At 35.2% G+C, this 25,724-nt stretch overlaps 4 protein-coding genes and 2 long non-coding RNA genes across 6 annotated transcripts in view; 2 read left to right on the top strand and 4 right to left on the bottom strand.

The window, feature by feature from the left end:
• Nucleotides 1–3,295, bottom strand: part of LOC126746256 (TRPL translocation defect protein 14) — a 23,548-nt gene extending 20,253 nt beyond the window's left edge. The window contains exons 1-4 of the mRNA XM_050454415.1: nucleotides 2,938–3,295; nucleotides 2,770–2,837; nucleotides 2,669–2,706; nucleotides 2,371–2,408 (exon numbers count right to left, since the gene is read on the bottom strand). Coding sequence (XP_050310372.1) covers nucleotides 2,371–2,408; nucleotides 2,669–2,706; nucleotides 2,770–2,837; nucleotides 2,938–2,998 — 205 coding nt within the window. The 5' untranslated portion in view covers nucleotides 2,999–3,295. The remainder of the gene's footprint in view (nucleotides 1–2,370; nucleotides 2,409–2,668; nucleotides 2,707–2,769; nucleotides 2,838–2,937) is intronic.
• Nucleotides 1–6,230, top strand: part of LOC126746262 (60S ribosomal protein L17-like) — a 9,856-nt gene extending 3,626 nt beyond the window's left edge. The window contains exons 2-3 of the mRNA XM_050454422.1: nucleotides 4,999–5,258; nucleotides 5,907–6,230. Of these exons, the coding sequence (XP_050310379.1) occupies nucleotides 5,010–5,258; nucleotides 5,907–6,140 (483 nt within the window). The 5' untranslated portion in view covers nucleotides 4,999–5,009 and the 3' untranslated portion in view covers nucleotides 6,141–6,230. The remainder of the gene's footprint in view (nucleotides 1–4,998; nucleotides 5,259–5,906) is intronic.
• Nucleotides 3,795–4,405, top strand: LOC126746264 (essential MCU regulator, mitochondrial). Its single transcript, XM_050454423.1, has 2 exons — nucleotides 3,795–4,055; nucleotides 4,110–4,405. Exons 1-2 carry the CDS (start codon nucleotides 3,900–3,902, stop codon nucleotides 4,227–4,229), a joined length of 276 nt encoding a protein of 91 aa, XP_050310380.1. The 5' UTR covers nucleotides 3,795–3,899; the 3' UTR covers nucleotides 4,230–4,405.
• Nucleotides 4,410–25,724, bottom strand: LOC126746253 (protein flightless-1). The gene is made up of 19 exons (XM_050454410.1): nucleotides 25,537–25,724; nucleotides 25,300–25,481; nucleotides 25,076–25,243; nucleotides 24,422–25,021; nucleotides 23,551–23,792; nucleotides 23,319–23,413; nucleotides 23,195–23,265; nucleotides 22,890–23,136; nucleotides 22,647–22,832; nucleotides 22,281–22,595; nucleotides 22,055–22,227; nucleotides 19,099–19,225; nucleotides 14,087–14,363; nucleotides 13,836–14,029; nucleotides 8,870–9,081; nucleotides 8,649–8,812; nucleotides 8,439–8,590; nucleotides 4,668–4,781; nucleotides 4,410–4,610 (listed from the first exon to the last, which is right to left on the bottom strand). The coding sequence occupies exons 1-19, from the start codon at nucleotides 25,603–25,605 to the stop codon at nucleotides 4,476–4,478; spliced, it is 3,723 nt and encodes a 1,240-aa protein (XP_050310367.1). The 5' UTR covers nucleotides 25,606–25,724; the 3' UTR covers nucleotides 4,410–4,475.
• Nucleotides 6,327–8,417, bottom strand: LOC126746267 (uncharacterized). Its single transcript, XR_007663848.1, has 3 exons — nucleotides 8,163–8,417; nucleotides 7,312–7,818; nucleotides 6,327–6,795 (listed from the first exon to the last, which is right to left on the bottom strand). It is a non-coding gene; the product is annotated as an uncharacterized LOC126746267 (long non-coding RNA).
• Nucleotides 9,090–12,674, bottom strand: LOC126746265 (uncharacterized). Its single transcript, XR_007663843.1, has 3 exons — nucleotides 10,970–12,674; nucleotides 9,560–10,625; nucleotides 9,090–9,217 (listed from the first exon to the last, which is right to left on the bottom strand). It is a non-coding gene; the product is annotated as an uncharacterized LOC126746265 (long non-coding RNA).

Here is a 25,724-nt window from a genome sequence, read left to right as displayed (position 1 = left end):
CAACCCTTACCTTGACCAAATCCACTTTTTAATTCTGAGTTTTAGTTTATAAGCACCTTAAAACCCGTTGATTTGCCATTACAACAAAAGTCCCTTGTCTAATTTAAAAAGTCAAATTATCTGAGATAAATTTAGGTGAATCTATGTTAAAAGAGAACCAAAACATAGATCAAACCTGACTCCAATAGGGGTACCAAATTGAGACAGAGAAACTGGGTAGATCGGTTTAAAGGTAGAAGTTAATGTAGATGTATTAGAAGTTATCTATGATGTGAGAAGATTCCTACTTCTTCTGGCAAAAACTCACCAAAGAAAATAAAAAGAAATGCCTAAAAGTGGAAGAATAGATTCCAGATTGAGGGCTAAATTCCAACGTTATGCTTGAATATATTTATACAAGAATGATGCATAATATATAAAGGAAAATATTAGGACTTACCAATGAAATTGACTCTCTCTCGGGAACACAAAGAACCTTCAAAAAGTTGAATTTAACTATACCACTTATGCATTAGGGCAGTATGGTATTTAGTATCCGCTAATTAAAATACCCAATTAAGGTGAGTTTTAAATTTTTCATTGGAGGAATATGGGCAAAAGTACCAAGAAATTAACTTTCTTCAAAAACTCCCTGGAGGTCAAAGATTATCAGGTCGGTAATGGTTTTAGTGGGGATGTAGAAGGATAAACTGGATCTTATTGGCTAGGATATGACTTTTTTCAGCTCCATCATAAAGGTTGATTGATTGACTGTTCATTGTATAAACTTTAGTACTAAAAATAGCCTTTTAAAGTTCTATAGGGAAGCCATGCCTTCATTAACACTTTGAGCTTATTTTATTTTCTTATTTTTAAATGTATATGAAGAAGATAAATCGTAACAAATGCTCCATGATAAAATGCGAAAGTATCCAGTCGTGGTGTGGCCTTTAGTGCTAAAAATACCGATATAGCGGGACTGATCCAGTCTGCCAGTATAGGGAATTCTAAATGATCATTCGTCACAGTGGTATAAATGACAACCAGGAAGAAAAAACGTGGACAAATTTGTCTTGACCCAGTTTTCCATAAATAAGGCAATGGCCGAGAGAAGTTCAAGAGCTCAGTTCATTTTACGCGATTATTTAATTGGTTATCTCTTGTTTGTCCTTTAAAGCAATTTGCATTAAATTGTCTGGTACAAGTACCCGAGACAGGGACATACTTTTTCCGAGACATTGAGAGTGGTCGCCTCAGGACGAAACGTCGGTATTAAATTCTATCGCGGCTTAAATAGCGAAAATGATAACATTTAATTGTTCCAAACAATAAACAATAAAAGTGCATTAACTAGCAGATAAGGAAAAACAGGTTTTTTGCCCACATCAGCGCATATTTACGTAATGCTGATTTTGCAGTTGACATATAAATGAATATTTAGCTTGTTTGTTTTTAATTTTGGGCGTGGCTTTCTCATAAATATTTGAGAAAAAAAAAATTTACTGCTATACTACAATACATTATTGACACTGCTGACTAAGAAAGCACACATTACATCCTGTCTATTTTTAAGTGGAAACCATAGGATGCATTTTCAGTGGGATTATTGAGCGCATAACGCGTCAAACGTGACCCGAAGACCCTTAAAATGATATTGTTTTAAAAATGAATGTAGGTACATTTATTATTCAACGGCTCGTGATTATTATAGGATCGTCATATAATGCTTATGCGAGGTTTTTTTGGCACGGAAAATATTTATTTTTAGCGGCACATTATCAGCCAGACAGGCGGTTTTCTAATAACAATCATTTTACGTCCATTTTTAAACATATACCCGGTGAAATAGGACAAGAACTATCATTGGAACACTGTGTGAAAGGTTTTTGAGACCTAACCTCAAAAAATTCAAATAGAGCGCCATAACACTTATCCCAGTCAAGTTGCCATGGAAACATAATAAATTCTGGATAAAATGTAATTTTGGGATTTTCCTTAACAGACACAATTACCAGTGGGGTTTCTCAATAATTTGATGCAATTTTTGCTAAGAACCGTCGGAAAATAAGCCCACAGGAAGAAAAAATCACATATAATCTATATAATATCTTGAAGGTTATGTTATGTGTCAAAAAGTGACAGATCTCATATAATTTTGATAAAGCAATTTTTCATGATAGACACATCCACCAGTTGGTTTCTCAATAATTTGGTGTAATTTCCCTGAAAAACAGCCAGAAAAAAGACCCACAGGAAGGAAAAACTGCATATTAATTACTTTAAAGGTTATGTTAAATGTCAAAAAGTGACAGCCAGGAACCGGAAGTTTCAACAATTTAACCACATATTGGCGGGAAATATGAATTTATTACCACATAATTGAGCACTTACCTTCTTCGTCATTGAGGTCGCTGAATTTGATCCCGCCACTGCAAAAAAAATAAAAACAAATTTTTATTGAACAATTTATAAGTGCTTTCAGAACTAATCGAGATTGAATAATAATAATAATAATAATAATTGGTGTGATAAAATTTCACACTCGATTTAATGTTCTACATCAACAATAAAGTTTTTATTGATAAATATTACATGCAGATTGTGGAACGATTTAAGTGGACATTAATAATAGTCGAATTACATTAAGTAATGGCATGACTATTTGATTTTTAAGAGTGCATTGGCTTACCTTAAAAGTACTGAGGCAGTCTCAGGTACTCTAAACACCTTGTAAAAAGAAATTGAGATTAGTTTCAAGGGTATATTAAATTCAACTGCCTCATAACTTACTTTCCAACCAAGATTTTCAAAGAAAGTACTGATTCTGGCTTGCCCCGTTGTTTTTCCTCCGCATGGACCTGAAAAGAATGGAAACTAATGTTTTTCATGTTAAACATGCAAACTGAATCACTTTGACCCAAGCTGTGTGTAAATAGAGTTTGTAAGGTTAGGGCTTACCTCCTGTTAAAACCAGCCTGTAAACAATCTTCTTTTTCTCCTCGGGTTTCTCCATTTTCATCGAATTTAGCTGCGAACTTGCTGATTTTAGGTTATGCGTTAAACGAAAAATAAAGCCGAAACGTGCACTAAATAATGAAATCAAATAAATAAAGGGGGCACAACATGATTGATTCGGGCATCACTAAATACGACGATATTCCATGGTGGAATTTGTGTGTGTGTGTGTGTGGAAATGTCGTCGCACGATTAAACACGTTAAATAACCGGATGTAGCACACCGCACGCGGCGGACGAACTATCTGAAAAAGATCGCGAATCGGATTTATTTTGGGTTTTTCCTCGGGATCACATTTTTTTCTTTTATGGTGGAAGTGGTAACGTTGGTGGGAGAACGTTTAGTTGGGGACTTTTTGATTAGGTTTTCCACGCAGTTTGTTCTGTTGGCAACCCTGAAGTCAGTCAGTTTGTGAGGTTAGAAGATGCAAAAAGCGAGGAATCTGATTAGTTTTATGGGTTTTTTGGTATCAAATTGCTGAAAGCGCTTAAAAACTTTAATTCCAAGTGCTTTTTCTAATAAAAGTTTGACTTTTAATTAAGAAAATTCAAAGTGCAAATGGCAACGCCGCAATCAGTCGACTCATCAACGGCTGTCAAAGCATATAGCTGTTCATTGTAAGAGCAGTTGGCTTCGTTGGCAACCCTGAATAGACAGTTATGAGGTTAGAAGATGCAAAAAGCAGGGTATATAATTAATTTTGTGGTTTATTTGGCTCTAAATCCCTCAAAAACGTTAAATCTTTAAAATTTTGACCTCATTTAATGGCTTCAAGTACGAATGGCAACGCCGCAATCTTTTGACACATCAACGGCTGTCAAAAGTGTCAAAACAAACAGCTGATCTGAACTCTGGAAAGCCTCACTATTTGTTGGAATTACATATATATCCTAATAGGAACAAAATGATTGTAAGGAGGCTCCAGTTGCCCTTGAGACAGTTAAATTTACTCTATGCCGATAAACAAGTTTTGCAGCATGGATTTATCAGGACGGCCACCACAACCAAACACGGTATAGTGCTGGGGGAGCCCCAAAAAGTGCCTTTTGGCCTCGTCAAGGTGCGGCAAAGTGATTCTGTATAATTGTAAAACGTTTTAATGCCATTTTTTTAGGTTCTGTTAACTGTTATTCCTGGCCTATTAATTGGGGCCGGCATCAGTAAAAATATCGCCAATTTCTTGGAGGAAAATGACTTGTTTGTTCCTTCCGATGATGATGATGACGATGACTAATTGTCGATAAGTATTGTTGTAGTTAATTTGCCAAACGTGTAAGCTCTCGAATGACTGAACAGTCTTAATTTATCTAATATAATACTTAAAAGGCTTCCTTTTGTATATAGTTTTCTTAAACATGTATTTATTTATTTACTTGAGCATTATTTAATATAGAATCTAAATAAAATACAGGAATGATTGTAAAAAAAAGTTTATTTAAATAAATACAGTGCAAATCTCTAAAACAAATGTAACGCCCCATTACTCGGGAGGCCTCTTATGCGGTCCCCACCCGTGGAAGCACTTCGTAAACCTCTTCGACTCCTTATTTTTAACGGTCACAAAGGGCTTACGGGGCTTATCAGGCTGCTTAACCCTCATATGTTGTATATAAACCTGAAACGTTATTAAATATGAGATTTCTCGACGCATAACCACAGTGGGGACACTCACCTGGGCCGACTTGTAGGCCAATTTTATTTCGACCTCGCTGCATTTGGGACCCAACCATAAAAACACTTGCTCGCCATTGTCGAGGATCATGATGTCGTCATCAGCTAAATCGTCCTGAAAAGAAAATTAACCTAAAAAATTCGTATTTCCCGCCTAAAATTACAAGCGGCAACCAGCAACGCACTGTTTTAAAATCCGACCAATAATAGTGACGGTCCTCTAGTGGGCCGTGGAACGCATAAACGGAAGTGAAACAATTGAAATGTCGGTAGCCATTTTGGTTTTTCCGCGTAACGTCCGTCAACGGGTTGTCAAATTTCGTTTCGAAAATTTCGGAAAATCATGGGAAAATCCGTTAAATTCTCTTATAAAAGTGTGTCGGAGTGCGAGTGTGTGCGGGCGAAAGCGTCCAACGTGCCGGTAAAATTCAAAAATCTGGTGGAAACTGCGAACGCGGTGCGCGGTATGTCCGTGCGAAGGGCCGACAATTATTTGAAAAACGTCCTTAAGAAGGTCGAGTGCGTCCCTTTTAAGAAGTTCCGAGGTGGAATCGGGAAATGTGCACAGGCGAAGCAGTTTAAAACAGTTATTGTAAGTACCATACACAACAATGTTATGATACGATATGCCTATGTTATACAACATCTTTCTTCTTGGTAATAGGGGCATAACTTCACTGCAGAGCTTCAAAATGAAGTGGTTCTTGATAATTAAGATTCCTTGACAACTTCATAACTCTGTTTAATAGAAATCCATAAAATCCTGACAGAAAACGATGAGTTATTAGGGTTATTCTTACAGGAGTGCCTGTGCTATACCACATCATTATTCCTCATGTAAATTAGGGAATAACTTCACTGCAGAACTTCAAAATGAAGTGGTTCTTGATAATTAAGATTCCTTGACAACTTCATAACTCTGTTTAATATAGAAATCCTTAAAATCCTGACAGAAAACGATGAGTTATTAGGGTTATTCTGCCTGTGCTATACAACATCTTGATTTAGCTGAAATAATGTTCTTATAGGTCTGTAACAACAGCAGAACTTCCGTGCAGCAATGCCAAATGCAGGAAAAAGTTAATATTGTCTTTTCTTTAATTAACGTTCCTTAAAATCCGAAAAATTCAAGTAAATTGAAGGAGGCCGGCAACGTTGTACAGACAATTACAAACCGAATGTTTCCTGAAAGATGCCACGTTGCCGCTTCCGCTAAAAATGATTGATTTTCCGTTTTTAGGGTCGCTGGCCGGTAAATTCCAGCAAATGCGTGCGAGATCTACTAAGAAACGCCGTTTCAAACGCGGAATTTTTCGGAAAAGACCCGGATATCATGTACATTTACCATATCCAGGTGAACCAAGCTCCGGTGTCCGTCAGGAAGACTTTCCGGGCCCACGGTAGGATCGATTCGTACGAGAGACACTCGAGTCACATTCAAATGATCCTTAAGGAGCAGGATCCGTTTAAATAATGTTTAGAATAGGGGTTCGTTGATGATAATGTATGTTCTTAGCTCGTTGGTCCGATGGACTTTTGGTTTATTAAATAAGAAGGTCAGTTTTTTTGGGTTTTATTTTTTGAAAAGGTAAAGGCTTTTTAGGTAAGCAAAAAATTGTACTAGGGACAGGATGAGTCAAGACTTAAAACATGACGCTTGGGTCTTATTAAAATGTGAATAAAAGAAATTCTAATGGAGGGATTTGATTTATTTTTTCAGTAAACGCTGAAGGAGGGTCCATATAAACTTTTAAGACAAAAATCAAGTCAATCTGAGCACTAGAACTGAAACCGTCTTTGTTCTCGGACATGATTTCCAAAAACTTGAATAAAAAAATTTCTATTGCACGGGTTTGATTCATTTTTTTAATAATAGCTTAAGAACAGCCCAAAGAAACTTTTAAAATAAAAATCAAGTCAATATGTTCACTAGAAGTGGAGTTATGACACAAGTTACTTAAAACTGTCTTGGCTCTCGGACATGATTTCCAAAAACTTAAATAAAAAAATTTCTATTGCACGGATTTGATTCATTTTTTTAATAATAGCTTAAGAACAGTCCAAAGAAACTTTTAAAACAAAAATCAAGTCAATATGTTCACTAGAAGTGGAGTTATGACACAAGTTACCTGAAACTGTCTTTGTTCTCGGACATAATTTCCAAAAACTTGAATAAAAAAATTTCTAATGAACGGATTGGTTTCATTTTTTTAATGGAAGCTTGAGAACAGTCCAAAGAAACTTTTAAAACAAAAATCAAGTCAATATGTTCACTAGAAGTGGAGTTATGAACTAAGTTACTTAAAACTGTCTTGGCTCTCGGACATGATTTCCAAAAACTTGAATAAAAAAATTTCTAATTAACGGATTTGCTTCATTTTTTCAATAGAAGCTTAAGGACAGTCCAAAGAAACTTTTAAAAGAAAAATCAAGTCAATATTTTCACTAGAAGTGGAGTTATGACCCAAGTTACTTAAAACTGTCTTGGCTCTCGGACATGATTTCCAAAAACTTGAATGAAAAAATTTCTAATGCACGGATTTGCTTCATTTTCTTAATAGAAGCTTAAGAATAGTCTAAAGAAACTTTTAAAACAAAAATCAAGTCAATATGTTCACTAGAAGTGGAGTTATGACCCAAGTTACCTGAAACTGTCTTTGTTCTTGGACATGATTTCCAAAAACTTGAATAAAAAAACTTGTAATGCACGGATTTGCTTCATTTTTTCAATAGAAGCTTAAGAACAGTCCAAAGAAAATTTTAAAAGAAAAATCAAGTCAATATGTTCACTAGAAGTGGAGTTATGACCCAAGTTACCTGAAACTGTCTTTGTTCTCGGACATGATTTCCAAAAACTTGAATAAAAAAATTTCTATTGCACGGATTTGCTTCATTTTTTCAATAGAAGCTTAAGAACAGTCCAAAGAAACTTTTACAATAAAAATCAAGTCAATATGTTCACTAAAAGTGGAGTTATGACCCAAGTTACCTGAAACTGTCTTTGTTCTCGGACATGCTTTCCAAAAACTTAAATAAAAAAATTTCTATTGCACGGATTTGATTCATTTTTTTAATAATAGCTTAAGAACAGTCCAAAGAAACTTTTAAAACAAAAATCAAGTCAATATGTTCACTAGAAGTGGAGTTATGAACTAAGTTACTTAAAACTGTCTTGGCTCTCGGACATGATTTCCAAAAACTTGAATAAAAAAATGTCTAATTAACGGATTTGCTTCATTTTTTCAATAGAAGCTTAAGAACAGTCCAAAGAAACTTTTAAAAGAAAAATCAAGTCAATATTTTTACTAGAAGTGGAGTTATGACCCAAGTTACTTAAAACTGTCTTGGCTCTCGGACATGATTTCCAAAAACTTGAATGAAAAAATTTCTATTGCACGGATTTGATTCATTTTTTCAATAGAAGCTTAAGAACAGTCCAAAGAAACTTTTAAAACAAAAATCAAGTCAATATGTTCACTAGAAGTGGAGTTATGACCCAAGTTACCTGAAACTGTCTTTGTTCTCGGACATGATTTCCAAAAACTTGAATAAAAAAATTTCTATTGCACGGATTTGTTTCATTTTTTTAATGGAAGCTTAAGAACAGTCCAAAGAAACTTTTGAAACAAAAACCAACCTAATCTGTGCACTACAAATAAAGTTATGACCCAAGTTACCTAAAACTTAGATACATAGTTTCCCATTTTATTATAACCTTATATAAAATTGAACCTTGAGACTATACAAGGTGTTCTATTAATAAGAAACTTACCTGACAAAAGTCAGAACACTTCTCGGAGACGACAAAGTAACCCTTTTCATTCGAACACCGGAACAATCTCGTGTACTGCATAAAACTGGCGTCGGTGTCGTAAGGTTTCTTGCCCCCCAGACCCAACCAGAAGAAGTTGTCCGGTTCTTCACCTAAAAGCGTTTGAAACTTGATTAAATTCTGAACGTTATTAAAAACGAGAGACAAAACCTTCGGATAACACCTGCAAAGACACCCAGGGGCTGTTGAACATCTCCTCGGCTATATCCTGGATCAGGCGGGTCTCGTCCGGGTCGGCTCGCGATCCCATCCAGACATACACGATCCCGGAATCCGGATTGTCGTCTTGCTCGAATGGCACTTTAAGGATATAACTGGAAATTAATTAATCGTGAACAATAGTTGAAAAAAACGGGATAAAGTGGGTTTACCAGAAGGCGGAGTTCAGTAGCGAGGCGTCCGGTCTAATTTGCACCAGTCTGGTATATAGGGCGCTACCGTTCGACCGTAAATGGTAAAACTCCACGTCGTTCTTCTCTTTCACTTTACGTTTCCCTTGGTGGATGATGAATTTTCTGCGGAAGTGGGCCATGAATTTCATGTTTTCTTGCTGCTGATGGGTCCTTACTACCTCCAAGTTTTCCTAAGGAAATCGTTCACAAATTAGGTCTAAACCTTGTATGGAGTTTTAATGAAAGTAGAAGAATAGTGCAAGGAAGCTTTTAAAACAAAAATGAAGACGATCCGAGTAGTAGAAGTGGAGTTATGACTCCAGTTACCTGAAACTGTTTCTCGCCTTGGACCTGACGTACATAAACTTGAATAAAAAAGTTTCTAATGCATGGATTTTCATGATTCTTTCAATGAAACATGCAGAATAGTCCAAAGAAACTTATAAACAAAAATGAAGATGATCTGAGTATCAGAAGTAGAGTTATGACTCCAGTTACCTAAAACTTTCTTTGACTTGGACCTGATGTACAAAAAATTTAATAAAAAAGTTTCTAATGCATGGATTTTCATGATTCTTTTAATGAAAGCTGAAGAACATTCCAAAGAAAACTTTAAAACAAAAATGAAGACGATCTGAGTACCAGAAGTGGAGTTATGACTCCAGTTACCTAAAACCGTCTTTCCCCTTGGACTGGATCTATAAAAACTTGAATAAAAGTCTTTTCGGGTCGGGTGTCTGCTTATGAGTCTGTTCGTGCATTAAAAACAATTTTGTTTTTCGGGCATTTACCATTTCTCTTTTCTAGAAAAACGTTTCATGCCTAAGGCAGCTATTTTTCCAATTTGTATATAGTAAGACAATTTAAGAAGAAAGATACTTACTACCCCCTTACTCAAAACACCTAACTGGTTACCTACCAAAAATAAACATCACGTTAGGACAGCGTTTCTACTTATATCTGAGTCCAAAAGTTAATTAAAGGACTCCCTGCTGTTTTTTTTTGAATTAATTCGATAAAAAAATTACCAGCGGTAGTATAAATAAACCCTAATTTATTCCTGATTTAGACAGATGTCCCTACCAACTTTGACCGTTATACTTCCAAGATTATCAATTGCTTATTGTAAAATATCGTTAGCATAAAAATTGTTATTTAAATATATTTTTGCACTAGTACTGTTTATCGTTATTAGTTGTTTGATAGTAACAAATTTTTAAAAAACTACTTTGTTTAAATTATTACTCTGTATATTCAAAAACCCCTGACAAGGTTAATCTTTTGCGGGGCATTTGTTTATTCAGACATTTTACACTTTATTTTACTGTATTATTATTATTTCAAGTATTCAGAAGGAAGTTTTTATTTTATTCCAGGCATTTGATGTATAAGTTTCAGAGAATAAAATTTTATGTGCTTACAATGCATGCATTACAAACAATTTTGTCTATTTTCCAGAAAATGTAATATTATCATTTCCAGAATCGTTTAATGTTTTCCAGAGTGTGTATACACGTTTCAGGTTTAACAACATAATAATTGTCATGCCTAATTTCTAATTTTATGCTCAGGTTGCCTCTCTGGGATGTGAGGTATAAGAATTTGGATAAAAAAGTTTCTAATGCATGAATTTTCATTATTCTGTCAACAGAAGCTAAAGAACACATCAAAGAAACGTATAAAACAAAAATAAAGACGATCTGAGCACCAGAAGTGAAGTTATGATTCCAGTTACCTAAAACCGTCTTTTCCATTGGACTTGATGTACAAAAACTTGAATAAAAAAGTTTCTAATGCATGGATTTTTATGATTCTTTCAATGAAAGATGCAGAATAGTCCAAAGAAACTTATAAAACAAAAATGAAGACGATCTGAGTACCAGAAGTGGAGTTAGGACTCCAATTACCTAAAATCATCACTTTTCTTGGACTGGATCTATAAAAACTGGAATAAAAAAGTTTTTAATTAATGGATTTTCATGATTCTTTTAATAAAAGCTGAAGAACATTCCAAAGAAACTTTTAAAACAAAAATGAAGACGATCTGAGTACCAGAAGTGGAGTTATGATTCCTGTTACCTGAAACTGTCTTTTAAATTACACTTATTTCAAATAACTGAAGGCCATTTAATTTCCATACAGAGTATCTACTTTTTAATTTTATTTCAGTCAATTGAATTTCAACTTTTAGTCAGTTATTTCAGGTCTTTCCTGACTTTTATCCTAAACTGTTTAAGGTCATTGTTAATTCCAGGTATTTAAAGTCATGTCTATATTTTAAATATTTTTGTTTCACTTCATTTTAAGCACTAGAAGTTACGTTCAACACAGTTAAAATAATGGTTCAAATCTTATAAATATTTAAAATCCTTTTAACAGACATTTAAAGCGAAATTAACCTTATTGTAAATACTTGAAGCAATTTAGATACCTACAGTCGAATTTTTCAATTTTCTTTTGGGTCTTTCCCCTCGGACCTGATGTATAAAAACTTGAATAAAAAAGATTCTAATGCATGGATTTTCATGATTCTTTTAATGAAAGCTGAAGAACATTCCAAAGAAATTTTTAAAACAAAAATGAAGACGATCTGAGTACCAGAAGTCGAGTTATGACTACAGTTACCTAAAACCGTCTTTCCCCTTGGACTGGATCTATAAAAACTCGAATAAAAAAGATTCTAATGCATGGATTTTCATGATTCTTTCAGTGAAAGCTGACAAATATTCCAAAGAAACTTGTAAAACAAAAATGAAGATGATCTGAACACCAGAAGTGGAGTTATGACTCCGGTTACCTAAAACCATCTTTCCCCTTGGACTGGATCTATAAAAACTTGAATAAAAAAATTTCTAATACATCAATTTTCATGATTCTTTTAATGAAATCTGAAGAACGTTCCAAAGACACTTTAAAAACAAAAATGAAGATGTTCCGAGTACCAGAAGTGGAGTTATGGCTGCAGTTACCTGAAACTATCCTTTCCGTTTGGACTTGATGTACAAAAACTTTAATAAAAAAGTTTCTAATGCATGGATTTTCATGATTCTTTCAATAAAAGATGCAGAATAGTCCAAAGAAACTTATAAAACAAAAATGAAGATGATCTGAGTACCAGAACTAGAGTTATGACTCCAGTTACCTAAAACCGTCTTTCCTGTTGGACTGGATCTATAAAAACTTGAATAAAAAAGTTTCTAATACATCCATTTTCATGATTCTTTCAATGAAAGCTGAAGAACATTCCAAAGAAACTTTTAAAATAAAAATGAAGACGATCTGAGCACCAGAAGTAGAGTTATGACTCCAATTACCTAAAACTGTCTTTCGCCTTGGAAATGATTTACAAAAACTTCGATAAAAGAGCCTAAACACCATCGGTGGCGACTATTTTAAAGAATATAAACCTTTTTTTATTTTTTGAGACTGCTCTTAATGACTTTTTAAATTTTAGACTTTGAAATAAACAATCAACTTGAAAATCAATCATCTATTGATATAAAAAGGTCAATAGTAGATTTTTGCTTGGACTAGCTTAAACCCTTAATACTATTATTGAGGAATATTCTGAAGAATATGAAGCTTAACTTTTTTAAGATATTCCCAATAGGTTTCTACATTAGGTATCAACTTTTAAACCTTTTTACTTTAAAAATAAAACATTGTCTTTAGAAACGATTACTTCAGAGTCAGATTCCAATAAATCCTTAAAAATTAGATATGACTCCAAAATATCCTTCGGTTTCTCTCTAATGAATGGATTTTTATGGTTCTTCTAATAAAACCTGATGAATAATGCAGAGAATTTAAAAAAATAAAAAGGAAGTCAATCTTAGTACCGGAAGTGGAGTTATGACTCCAGTTACCTGAAACTGTCTGGACCTGATGTACATAAACTTGAATAAAAAAGTTTCTAATGAACGGATTTTTATGATTCCTTTAACGAAAGCTGAAGAACAGTGCAAAGAATCCTTTAAAATCAAAATGAAGACGATATAAACACTAGAAGTGGAGTTATGACTACAGTTACCTGAAACTGTCTTTTCCTTTGGACCTTATATACAAAAACTTGAATAAAAAAGTTTCTAATGCATGGATTTTCATGATTATTTTAATAAAAGCTAAAGAATAGTTCAAAAAATCTTTTAAAACAAAAATGAAGATGATGTGAGCACCAGAAGTGAAGTTATGGTTCCAGTTACCTAAAACTGTGTCTCGCCTTGGACCTGATGTACATAAACTTGAATAAAAAAGTTTCTAATGCATGGATTTTCATTATTCTTTTAATAAAAGCTCAAAAACACTGCAGAGAATGTTTGAAAACGAAAATGAAGTCGATCTGAGTACTAGAAGTGCAGATATGGCTCAAGTTACCTGAAACTGTCTTTCCCCTTGGACCTGATGTACAAAAACTTGAATAAAAAAGTTTCTAATGAACGGATTTTTATGATTCCTTTAACGAAAGCTGAAGAACAGTGCAAAGAATCCTTTAAAATCAAAATGAAGACGATGTAAACACTAGAAGTGGAGTTATGACTACAGTTACCTGAAACTGTCTTTTCCTTTGGACCTTATATACAAAAACTTAAATAAAAAAGTTTCTGATGCATGGATTTTCATGATTCTTTTAACGAAAGCTGAAGAATATTCCAAAGAAACTTTTAAAACAAAAATGAAGACGATCTGATCACCAGAAGTGAAGTTATGACCCAAGTTACCTGAAATTGTCTCTGATCTTTCAGACATGATTTCCAAAAACTTGCATAAAAAAACTTCTAATGCACGGATTTGCTTCATTTTTTCGATATAAGCTTAAGAACAGTCCAAAAAAACTTTTAAAACAAAAATCAAGACAATCTGAGCACCAGAAGTGGAGTTGTGACTCCAGTTAGCCGAAACTGTCTTTTTTCTACCTTAATACGAATATAAATTTAATATCTTATACCGAAAATACTGCTTTGAACTTCTTCTGCAAGGTGAAAGTGAACGTTAACCAGCCCATATTGGAGGCCTCCCTGCCTTGCCAGAAATAAACGACCACTTGAATGTCGTCCATATCGTTGGCGGGCATATCCTCATCCTCCGGCGGTACCCAGTAGCGACACAAGAAAACGTAGCAGTCTTTCGAATAAAAATGCCCTAAAAAAAAAAACGGTTTAACACCCCCAAAACAGCCTCAAATCGAAATTAACTCACCGATCTCGTCCTCGGGTAGTCGAACGAACTTTTTCCCTTCCAACACGAACGCCTCCATCCCTTCGAGGTCTTCGTTCCACTCGTCCATTAATTGTTGGGCCTCGTGTAGGGCCATCGCGGGTTGCCGGGGGGTAAAAAGGGCGGTCAGGTCGGCTTTCGTTTCTTGTTGTCGCGCCCATTTCGTCAAGTCGGCGCCGGTTTTTTGTACCGATTGAGCGGTACGCGTGAAATCGACCGCTATCACCTCGTCCCACCCGGCGAATTTACATTTGAACACCTGAAATTTATTTATTTGCACTTTACAGATTAGACTGATGACTAATCTAAATACTAGGGAGAATTCTAAATCTAAATTATTATGTCACGGAACTATAAACTAATTGCGTTGTTTTTTAAATTATTTTTAGTTGAAGTAAAGTCTATTTTATCCTGTGTTATATTATATAGGGATTACACATTTAAGAACAAGAGAATTTAGATTGTTTTTAACGTAGTTTTATGAGGAACTGATTGTTGTTTATTTTTAAATTAGTTTCTAGCTATATTTCTGGAAGAGTCTTTTTACTCAGCCAAGTACTGTTGATTCCAGACATCTGGAATCAAAGGGATTTAGTATTGTATAGATCCAAGGATATTTTCCAATATTTTCTTGAATGGCGTGCGTGAAAAGAAACACCCTTTCTTGGGCAAAAACTCTTTTCACTTATTTCTTAAATTTTCTCGAGAATAGACTTGACAATTTGCTATGAAAATTCGCAAAAAAATATTCCCTAACCACGAAATGTGCATTTACTTTTAAAATTTTTGGTTTAAAACGACGTTTTTCATTCTCAAATCGATCCTCAGAACCTCTATTTTATTACCGTGAAAAAATTATGAAAATAGTCCCGGTGGTTCCTAAGTTATACCGTTGATTGAAGAGGCGAGTTTTCACTTTTTTTACCGTTGATTGAAGAGCGAGTTTTCACTTTTCAATCAACGGTTATACCTAGGGATGATACAAAATATTAGGAACAGTTCTTTTGGAACAGTTCCAAACGAGTAACGGCTGTAACAGGTATTAATTTAAAATTGAAGAAAATACTAGTTCCAAGATATCAACTGTTGTTCCGGAGTAATAGAATTTAACAGATTACAGACGGAACAGTGGGAATAGCAACAGAGAGAGCACAGAGAACCGAATAGCGAAGGAAACTGCCTTTTGGCGCTCCTTTTTTATTCGACCTAGGCGATGCGATGAAACACGAAACTAAAGTAGGTATTAAATTAAATTTTATATCGTGTCAAAGTTATTTTAACGATCTCGGTTGGAATTGTTATTAAGTAACAGGTATTTGGAACTGTTTCGGAATAGGAACAGGATCGTAACGGAACAGTTTCAAAAAAATACTAGTCTGTACCATCCCTAGTTATACCCAACAATGTCCATGAATACTTCAAAATTTTAATATGACAAATCGAGTTTAAAAAACGCAAATTTGACATCTCTTAGATCTTGATGAACAAAATTTCCTCTAACTCAGAAAGTTTTTGAGGCACAAGAAACGTTTTGGTATAGAAATATTGGAAAAGAAACACCCTTTCATGGGTAAAAACCCTTTTAACCAATTTCCAGTTATTTCTTAAAACATTCTCGATAATAGTGAGAATTTACTACGAAAATTAGCAGAAAAATACACCTTAACCAAAACTGTTATAGCTTTTAAAATTTTTTAGTCTCGAACCACGTTTTTACCCTCAAATCCATCCTCAAGAACTTCTTAATAATATTGTAAAAAAATTATGGACATATTCCCAGTGGTTCATAAGTTGTATCCCAAAATGTCCAACTCCCTCGTTTTCATGGTCACAGAAGAAAATTTATAAAGAGTAATTTTATAGATGTTTCCATAAGAAGAATAGAAATAAAAGCACCCTAGCATTCGACGCATTTTTTCCCGTTTTATTTCAAGCATTTTTCAAGTATTTCCAGGCATTCAAAGTGTCTTGCTAGCATTTGAATACGTATCTTAGGGTTAAATATATACCATGAAAAAATTATGAACATAGTACCAGTGGTTCCTAAATTATACTCAACAATGTCCATTAATGCTAAAAAAAAATTCATGTTACAATACAACGCAAATTTGATAGCTCTTGGATTTTGACGGACAAAATTCCCTCTAACTCAGAACGTTTTTGAGGCGCAAGAAACGTTTTGGTATAGAAATATTGGAAAAGAAAGACCCTTTCATGGGCAAAAACCCTTTTAACCAATTTCCAGTTATTTCTTAAAATATTCTCGATAATAGTGAGAATTTACTATGAAAATTGGCAGAAAAAATACACCTTAACCAAAACTGTCTATTAAATCAAATTAATAGCAAAAAAAAAGGCTTAAATGCCTGGAATCAAACTTAAAAAAAAATATAGCCTAAGTACTTTGCTTATAGGTTAACTATTAAGAGTACTTATCTTTCCAGAAATATGGCTTATAGCTGCCTGAAATTTAAAACAAAATTAGCATAAATGCCTAGAAACTATTTTAATTTTTAGTTGTGTTTTTGCTTTTATTACGACATAGTCGCTGCGGCCAATGGGCGGTTCTGAGCAAAGATCAAAGATGCTTTTAGGATCGTTGGTTATGAAGGGGTCCAAAAGGGAGCTTTGGTCCTTTCTGTATCTTGTTGGGAAATCAATCAACTGCTGGGCTCCTATTTCTTGATACATGTTCATAAAATCCTGTCTTGGTCTTTTTGTCTGATGGTGCAATTGAGAGACTTTTCCAGTTAATGTTGGGGTAGTTGAAGTCTCCCACAATAATTGTTGGACATTTTGATGGTGTGTATGCCTTCTTTATAGTATCTATCATGTGGGTATTGACCTCTCCGCTAGTGGTTGTATAAACAAGCAACAGACAAATTCACTTCACATATCTGGACATCCAGCCATACTGCATCAATTGGTGTTTGGAATTTGTGACTATCCGAGAAAATGCAATTTATTTTAAAGCCATTAATTTTTTCCTTGGCCAGATACATACACCTTCCCCTTTTTGATTTTGACGGTCTCCGCGGTATGTATTATATCCATCTATGCTAATCACTTATGCCGCCCTGCAGCCATGTTTCTGGCAGTATAATTAAAGTGGGATTCGCTGTTGCACTCGTTCACCACCGAGTTCAAATTACTATACCAAAACGAAACATCAACTACCCCAGACCAATTTAGTTTTTTTTAGGCCTTTTCGATAAATGTAGGTATACCATTTAAGTACTTTATGATTAAATTGGTCCTTCCTTCGGCCTTTTGTTCCTCTAAGTCGGCCAGAACCCCCTTCAAGAAAGTTCTCTGGGCCTCTGTTTGATCGTTTTTCATGTAAATGCCTGGTTGTTTCTCCTCAAGTAACTTCCTACTCTTTAGGGCCTTCAGAGCTTCTTCTTTTGTTGGCAGGATCACTCTAAGGGGTCTTCGTTTATCCGCAGCTTCTCTTCCCAGCCTAAATATTTTGGTCTCTTCTGGCAGGGCGAGATTCATCCCCAAAAAAAGACCTGTTTCCTTTTGTAGGTCATCTCTTGCTTTTTCTTGAGTGCTATCCTTGTTCGACTCTTTAACACCAAATATTAGGACGTTGGTCGCTCTTCGCTCTCTTTCCTTCATCTCAAACAAGGTCGGTTCAATGCTTACTTTAGCTGGTGCTTTCATAGTATCCACCCTCTTCTCGAGTTTTTTTAATGCATCGGCATAGCTTGTTTCTGGTAGTTTTTTGGTTACTTGACTCATAACATTTCTTATTTCTTTGATTTCCTTCCTAACTTCTTCAGATTTTCTTTTTCTTCTTTCCATGGAACCTTTTAGGGTATCCACCACATTCTTAAGCAAGGCCAGGTTCTTGACACCCTGTTCCTTAATTGCTTTTAACTCAACGTCAGTCCTATCTGCTTTACTTTGTATTTGAGTTTTATTTTTCTTTAACTTTTTAAAATGAACTGGCTGGAAGAGTTTTAAATTTGAAAAATTAAGAAAAAACACGTTCAAATCGAAGATAGTTGGACATTTTCGAATGTAATTTACGAACCATCGGGAATATTTCCTTAATTTTATTTTACAGTAATATTAAGAGTTTCCTGGAGGATGGATTTGAGGGTAAAAACGTCGTTCTACACTAAAAACTTTAGAAGTTACGGCAGTGCTGTTCGAGGTATATTTTTCTATCAATTTTCACTACTATATTTTAAGAAATTACTGCAAACGGGTTAAAAGCAACGATGTTTCTTTTCCAATAATTCTAACGTTTCTTGTGCCTCAAAAACTGTCTGAATTAAAGGCAATTTTGTCCGTCAAGGTCCAAGACCTGCCAAATTTCGGTTGTTTAAATTCATATTGCAACATCTTTTAGTGTTTAGTGAGACATATTTGGGTATAACTTTGGAACCGCTGGGAATATTTTCATAATTTTTTTACGGTGATAAAATGGAGTTCTTGAGGATCGATTTGAAGGGAAAAACGTCGTTTTAGACCAACAATATCAAAAGTTATGTCACGCTAGTTTAGGGAATATTTTTTTTGCAAATGTTCACTATTCTTGAATTGGACATGTCTTAAAATAGTTTTTGTCCAAGAAAGGGTGTTTCTTTGGCAATAATTCGATACCAAAACGTTTCTTTAAAAAGAACTTATGTCTGGAATATTAAGGCCATTCGGCTGTTTGAGGTTATTGATGAAAACGTGTTAAACTTGGGTCAAATGTGCCAATAATAAAACTTTAAAGAAATATGACACTTTAAATGAAAAATCATTGTTTACCTGAAATTAGTTGCAAGAAAAAGGAAAAAATTACGCATGCGATCTAGGAAAATGTTGGAATTGAGACTAGAAAAAGAGTGGCTCAAATGCCTGGAATCCCTAAGTAGATATTATTTATTAAAAGTGCATTTATTCTTTCTGAATTCTCTCTGATATATCACTTGGTAACAGTTTGATTTAAAGAACAACAATATTAACGAATCTTGACCATGTCCTGAACACTTTACCTGTGGTTCTGTGCCCTCCCTTACTCTGGTTATGAGAGCGTGGTCCGGTCGGTCTATCATACTGAACAGTTCCTCGGATAGTTTAACGGCCGCGGCATTAACCAGTCTCGTCGATTTTTTACCAATCCTAAGGAAAAATGATGATAAGTTGATAGAAACTGTAACGAATTAGTTTAAATTTCTTTCTTCAGAAAAACCTGGATAACTGGGATATGTCTGGATGAAGCTTTTTAGGACTTTAACAATAATCATAAGGAACTCCCTGATTAGTCAAATGCTTTTTATTTGATTCAATTATCTTGAATAGAATTTGAGAAATTTGATTTTTTGTAAAGCATAGACCATTAGTGGCACATACTTCACAAAAACCTTAATAACTTGGAAATTTCTGGATGAAACGTTTTGGAACCTTAACAATAATTTTAGGAAAATTTGTGCATAATTAGACACTTTTTATTTGGTTTAATTATCTTGGACAGATTTCGGGAAATTTGATTTTTTGTCAAACATAACCCATTTCTGACACATGCCTCACAAAAACCTTAATAACTTGGAAACGTCTGGATGAAACCTTTTGGGACCTTAACAACAATCATAGGGAACTCCCTGATTAGTCAAATGCTTTTTATTTGATTCAATTATCTTGAATAGAATTTGAAAAATTTGATTTTTTGTAAAGCATAGACCATTAGTGGCACATACTTCACAAAAACCTTAATAACTTGGAAATTTCTGGATGAAACGTTTTGGAACCTTAACAATAATTTTAGGAAAATTTGTGCATAATTAGACACTTTTTATTTGATTTAATTATCTTGGACAGATTTTGAGAAATTTGATTTTTTGTAAAGCATAGACCATTAGTGGCACATACTTAACAAAAACCTTCATAACTTGGAAACGTCTGGATGAAACCTTTTGGGACCTTAACAATAATCTTAGGGAACTCTCTGATTAGTCAAATGCTCTTTATTTGATTCAATTATCTTGGATAGTTTTTGAGAAATTTGATTTTTTGTGAGAGCTTATGGACCATTCCCGACCTATCATTACAAAAACTTCAATATCTTGGAAACGTCTGGATGAAATGTTTCGGGACCCTAACAATAATTTTAGAGAAATCTTTGCTTAATCAGATACTTTTGATTTGATTCAATAATCTCGCATAGATTTTGAGAAATTTGTGGGGTTATGTTGTTCACCGTTCCGAAAACCGCGTCTCGGAAAAACCTTAAATAACCTCGATTTCCAAAAACTTCTATAAAAAAGTTTCTAATGCATGGATTTCCATGTTTTTTGCAATGAAAGCTTAACAACATTCCAAAGAATCTTTTAAAGCAAAAATCAACCCAATCTAACTACTAGAAGTGGACTTATGACCCAAGTTACCTGAAACTGTCTGTCTCCTCGGAACATGATTTTAAAAAACTTAAATAAAAAAGTTTCTGATGCGTGGATTTTTGTGATTTTTTTAATAAAAGCTTAAGAACATTCCAAAGAATCTTTTAAAGCACAAATCAACCCAATCTGACTACTAGAAGTGGAGTTATGACCAAAGTTACCTGAAACTGTCTATCTCCTCGGAACATGATTTTCAAAAACTTCTACAAAAAAGTTTCTGACGCATGTATTTCCATGATTTTTGCAATGAAAGCTTAAGAACATTTCAAAGAATCTTTTAAAGCAAAAATCAACACAATCCGACCCCTAGAAGTGGACTTATGACCCAAGTTACCTGAAACTGTCTGTCTCCTCGGAACATGATTTTAAAAAACTTAAATAAAAAAGTTTCTGATGCATGGATTTTTGTGATTTTTTTAACAAAAGCTTAAGAACATTCCAAAGAATCTTTTAAAGCAAAAATCAACCCAATCTGACTACTAGAAGTGGAGTTATGACCAAAGTTACCTGAAACTGTCTATCTCCTCGGAACATGATTTTCAAAAACTTCTACCAAAAAGTTTCTGACGCATGGATTTCCATGATTTTTGCAATGAAAGCTTAAGAACATTCCAAAGAATCTTTTAAAGTAAAAATCAACCCAATCTGACTACTAGAAGTCGAGTTATGAACAAAGTTACCTGAAACTGTCTGTCTCCTCAGAACATGATTTCCAAAAACTTAAATAAAAAAGTTTCTGATGTATGGATTTTTGTGATTTTTTTAATAAAGGCTTCAGAACATTCCAAAGAATCTTTTAAAACAAAAATCAACCCAATCTAACTACTAGAAGTGGACTTATGACCCAAGTTACCTGAAACTGTCTGTCTCCTCGGAACATGATTTTAAAAAACTTAAATAAAAAAGTTTCTGATGCGTGGATTTTTGTGATTTTTTTAATAAAAGCTTAAGAACATTCCAAAGAATCTTTTAAAGCACAAATCAACCCAATCTGACTACTAGAAGTGGAGTTATGACCAAAGTTACCTGAAACTGTCTATCTCCTTGGAACATGATTTCCAAAAACTTAAATAAAAAAAGTTTCTGATGCATGGATTTTTGTGATTTTTTTAATAAAAGCTTAAGAACATTCCAAAGAATCTTTTAAAGCAAAAATCAACCCAATCTGACTACTAGAAGTGGACTTATGACCCAAGTTACCTGAAACTGTCTGTCTCCTCAGAACATGATCTCCAAAAACTTAAATAAAAAAGTTTCTGATGTATGGATTTTTGTGATTTTTTTAATAAAAGCTTCAGAACATTCCAAAGAATCTTTTAAAACAAAAATCAACCCAATCTGACTACTAGAAGTCGAGTTATGACCAAAGTTACCTGAAACTGTCTGTCTCCCTGGAACATGATTTCCAAAAACTCTGGACGAAATATTTTGAAACCCAAACAAGAATTGTAGAAGGCTCTTTGGCTGACAAGATGCTCTTCATGCCCCATCTGAATATCTCGGATAGTTTCCGAAAAACTCGATAGTTTGTGAGACTAACATGTTCACTACTCACCAAACAAACACGTCCAAATAACAATCCAGAATATAAACGTTCTTGCTAACCAGCAACGTATTGACCAACTTGCCGTGGGGCACTTCCACTTGGGGCAACTCCAAATACCCCATCCCCAATTGTACTTTATACAACCTGGGGGGCACCGGGGTGAAATCAGCATCAACATGTTCCTAAAAGAAAAAAAAACATAAAACATCCATAATTAATAGAATGAGGCACGTACAGTAAAGACTTGCGGGGGCAGTTCGCCCTCGGGCAACCCCAAACTGGTCCAGAACTCTTTGCTCTCGTCTCCGACCGTTTCCGTCACGATGTCCGCCTTGTTTTTCCGCTCGTTTTTGTTGATTTTCTCGCACATCAGTCTCGCTTTCGACTTGAGGGTGTTCTTCGCTTGTTTCCCGTTCCATATGAAGATGTTCATTCCTTTATCCAGAACGAACACGTAACGGGGATCCAGGGAATCGGGACTCAAAGCCACCGGTTCTAAATGTATCGACGGGCCGGCAGCGTGTACCCGATAAAACCGCGTGTCAAACGACTGAAATTTCGGGTTAGAAAATTGATTTTGCAAGAGTCGATTGGGGCTTACCATATCTTCAACTGTGTAGAACCCGCTGGAGGTTCGGCCCCCTTGGATGTACGTTATTTGGGTGTCGAATAGATTAAGGAATTCGTCGGATTCGTCCCCCTGTTCTTCCCTAATCGTCCTGCACTGGGCCCCCAAGTAATTCCTCAAGTTAACCGCGTGAATGGCCGAACACGCCTTTTTGTCCAACTAAAAAAACGATTTTACGGATTATCAATGGCTCGACCGGGTTAAGGGTGGTCTTACGGAAGTTTTCTCGCCGATCCAAAAGTAAATTTCCCAGTTCAGACTTTGGTTCTCGTCCAGGAAGGTTTTTAACACGATATAGCAGTCGCCCTCGTAAAACTTTCCGTAGGCCACCTCGTCGATACGATTCGGTAGGAAATTCTCGATTTCCCATATCGTTAAGCCCGGAAATTGCCCCGCGTCCTCCTCGAAGAATTCCGAATAGTCCAACGGGGGTTTTTCCAGAGATTCGTCCCATCTCTTGGGCCTAAAAATGCCATTAAATAACACCGGAACTTAGTGACGCAAATTGAGAGTTTTGTTACTTCAAAGACTCGACTTTTGCCTCCTCTTCTTGCAGGTTTCGGTTTTTCTCCTTTGCTATATCTTTCATACCCTAAAATTGACATTTCATTTATGTTTTAACACAACAATTATTTAGTATGCAACCTTAAGGATCTTGGCTTGATCTTGATCTGCCTCCTCCTGATCCCTTCGGCCCCTTCTGAGCCTCATTTTTCTCGCTATTGGATCCTTGCTCGGATCTGAAAATTCCACAAAAAAACCACTTGGATTTACATGATTAAAGGTTCAGGAAGACAATTACAAAATATCCAGCTCCTGGACTAAACAAACAGAAACAAGAAAACCCTTTTTATCCCACAATCAATAAAGCACTTACTTTGTGCAGGCGCGGGGGCAGGCACACTGGCCCCAGCAAGTCTCAACTGATTTTGCAATGAAAAGTCGATGTTGTAAAACTCCACCCCTGCCCCCCGGGTGACCTCGGTGGGCTTAGGGGGCATCATTAAGTCGGGATTATTCTTCAGGTCCAAGGAGTCGAGGTCGTTTAACAAATGAATCGTATCCGGCAGGGTCACCAGTCTGTTGGAGCTTAAGTTCAGTTTTCTTAGGGAGCCACACCTGAAAAAAAATTAGTGGACAAAGTTTCCTACCGGATAAAACATTTGGCACTTATTTAAGAGAAACTAAATAGAAAGAAAGAAAGAAAGAAAATGTGCTATATTACGTAAGACAACAAAATCTTGTGTACAAGCATCCTAAAAACTAAAAAATTCCAAATTCACTTTAAATTTCAAACAAACATAACTTCTAAAACACTTTACCATAAAATTTACACACATTACCAAAATTAATCATAACAAAACAGATTGAGAAAAAAAAGCATCTTTTTGATAAATTTCATTAAAAAATAAGTAAAGCTGTCAATAAAACAGAATTTAGAAGAAGTAAATTACATTATTTAACAGGAAACAAAACTAAAACACAAAAAATGATGTCAGAGCACAGGTTAAAAGGTATCATTAAAAAAATCGTCAAGGCTATAATATGCCCTGGATAATAAAAGTGATTTTAATTCCTTTTTGAATCTCTTAACTTCTAAAATTTGTCTGATACATAGAGGAACATGGTTGTAAATTTTTTTGCTAAGGTATATAAGTGAGTTCTTGGTGAGTAAAAAGTGATTATAAAGTATAAAGTATAATAGTGATTAAAAAGTACCTTAATCTTAAAGAGGGGGATTTACTTACCTGAAAAGTCCTTCCGGGACCATTTCCAACTTATTATGGGCAGCAGAGAAGATCTCCAGGGCGCCCATTTTCCCTATCCCCGAAGGGATCCCTTCGAAATCCAGTTGATTGTCGTTAACGAAAAGTCTCCTTAAACACTGCAATTTGCATAAGGTCGAGGGTAAGGCGGTGAGTTTGTTATGGGACAAGTTCAAAGTTTCCAGTTTTTGCCACATTTCAACCGCAGAAGACAACTCAGTGATTTCGTTATCGCTCAAGTTCAACCTTTTCAGATTTACCAGCATGTATAAGGAATCGGGGACTTTCGGTAGGGCGTTCTCGGCCAAGTCTACATCGTTTAAATTCAACAGATTCTCCAAATTATTGGGGAAATTGCTCAGGTTTCTTTGGGTGTTTCGCAAATACAGCGTTTCCAGGTTTATTAGGCTGGGCAGTTGTCTGAGCTGAAAATGGCCCATCGGGTTGTTATTTAAAATGAGACTTTGCAAGTTTGTCAGTCGTCTGGTTTGTGGCGGAAGAGTTTCCAAGTTGTTATTGCTCAGGTCCAAAAAGAGCAAATCGGTGAGGTTAATGAACAGAGAGTTTGGAATGGCATCAATACTAAAAAAAAACATTAATTAACTATAATAATTAATTGCCTCTGTACTCACTTACTGATTGTGACTCAAGTTTAACACCAACAAACTTTTGGCCCTATCCAGCCCCTCTGGAACCTCTTTTAAGTTATTATGACTTAAATCCAAGGTTCCCAGCTCCTCTAGATTAAATAGTTCCGCAGGGATTCCTGAACTTTTTACTTTGTTGTGCCTCAAGTTGAGGCTCCTATTAGGCCCTTAATATAAAATATCAATTCGAATAATTATTATAAGTGAATATACCTTAGGCAATTCAGTTCGGTCAATTCTCCATACAGTTTTTCCAAATTGTTCCTGGTCAACGAAAGGTGCTCAAGTTTCATCAGGTTTCCCATCTCTTTGGGGATTTCTTTCAGGTTTGTCCGGTCCAGTTTCAGCCATTGGACTCCGGTCATGTAGCCCACCGCGTCCGGAAACTTATCGTTCTACACAACAACAATATTTCACCTATTGAGTATGAAATAGGCCTCAGGTACTTACGCTAAAGTCATTTCTAGTAAAATCTATGCCCCTCACGAAGGGCAACACCCCAGTATGATGTGACATCATTCAAGGTGATTTCTATCCCTTTTTTTTATGATAAATTGCAATAAAAATTATCACATATTTGTTTAAATAAGAAGTTATTTTGTCAAAGTTTATTTTTGTGGGTGACGTCATGCGATCAG

The sequence above is a fragment of the Anthonomus grandis genome, chromosome 17 (assembly GCF_022605725.1).
Source record: "Anthonomus grandis grandis chromosome 17, icAntGran1.3, whole genome shotgun sequence".
NCBI lineage: Eukaryota > Metazoa > Arthropoda > Insecta > Coleoptera > Curculionidae > Anthonomus > Anthonomus grandis.
The sequence above is the reverse complement of the archived record's forward strand: the minus strand, read 5'-3'. Positions and strand labels throughout refer to the sequence as shown.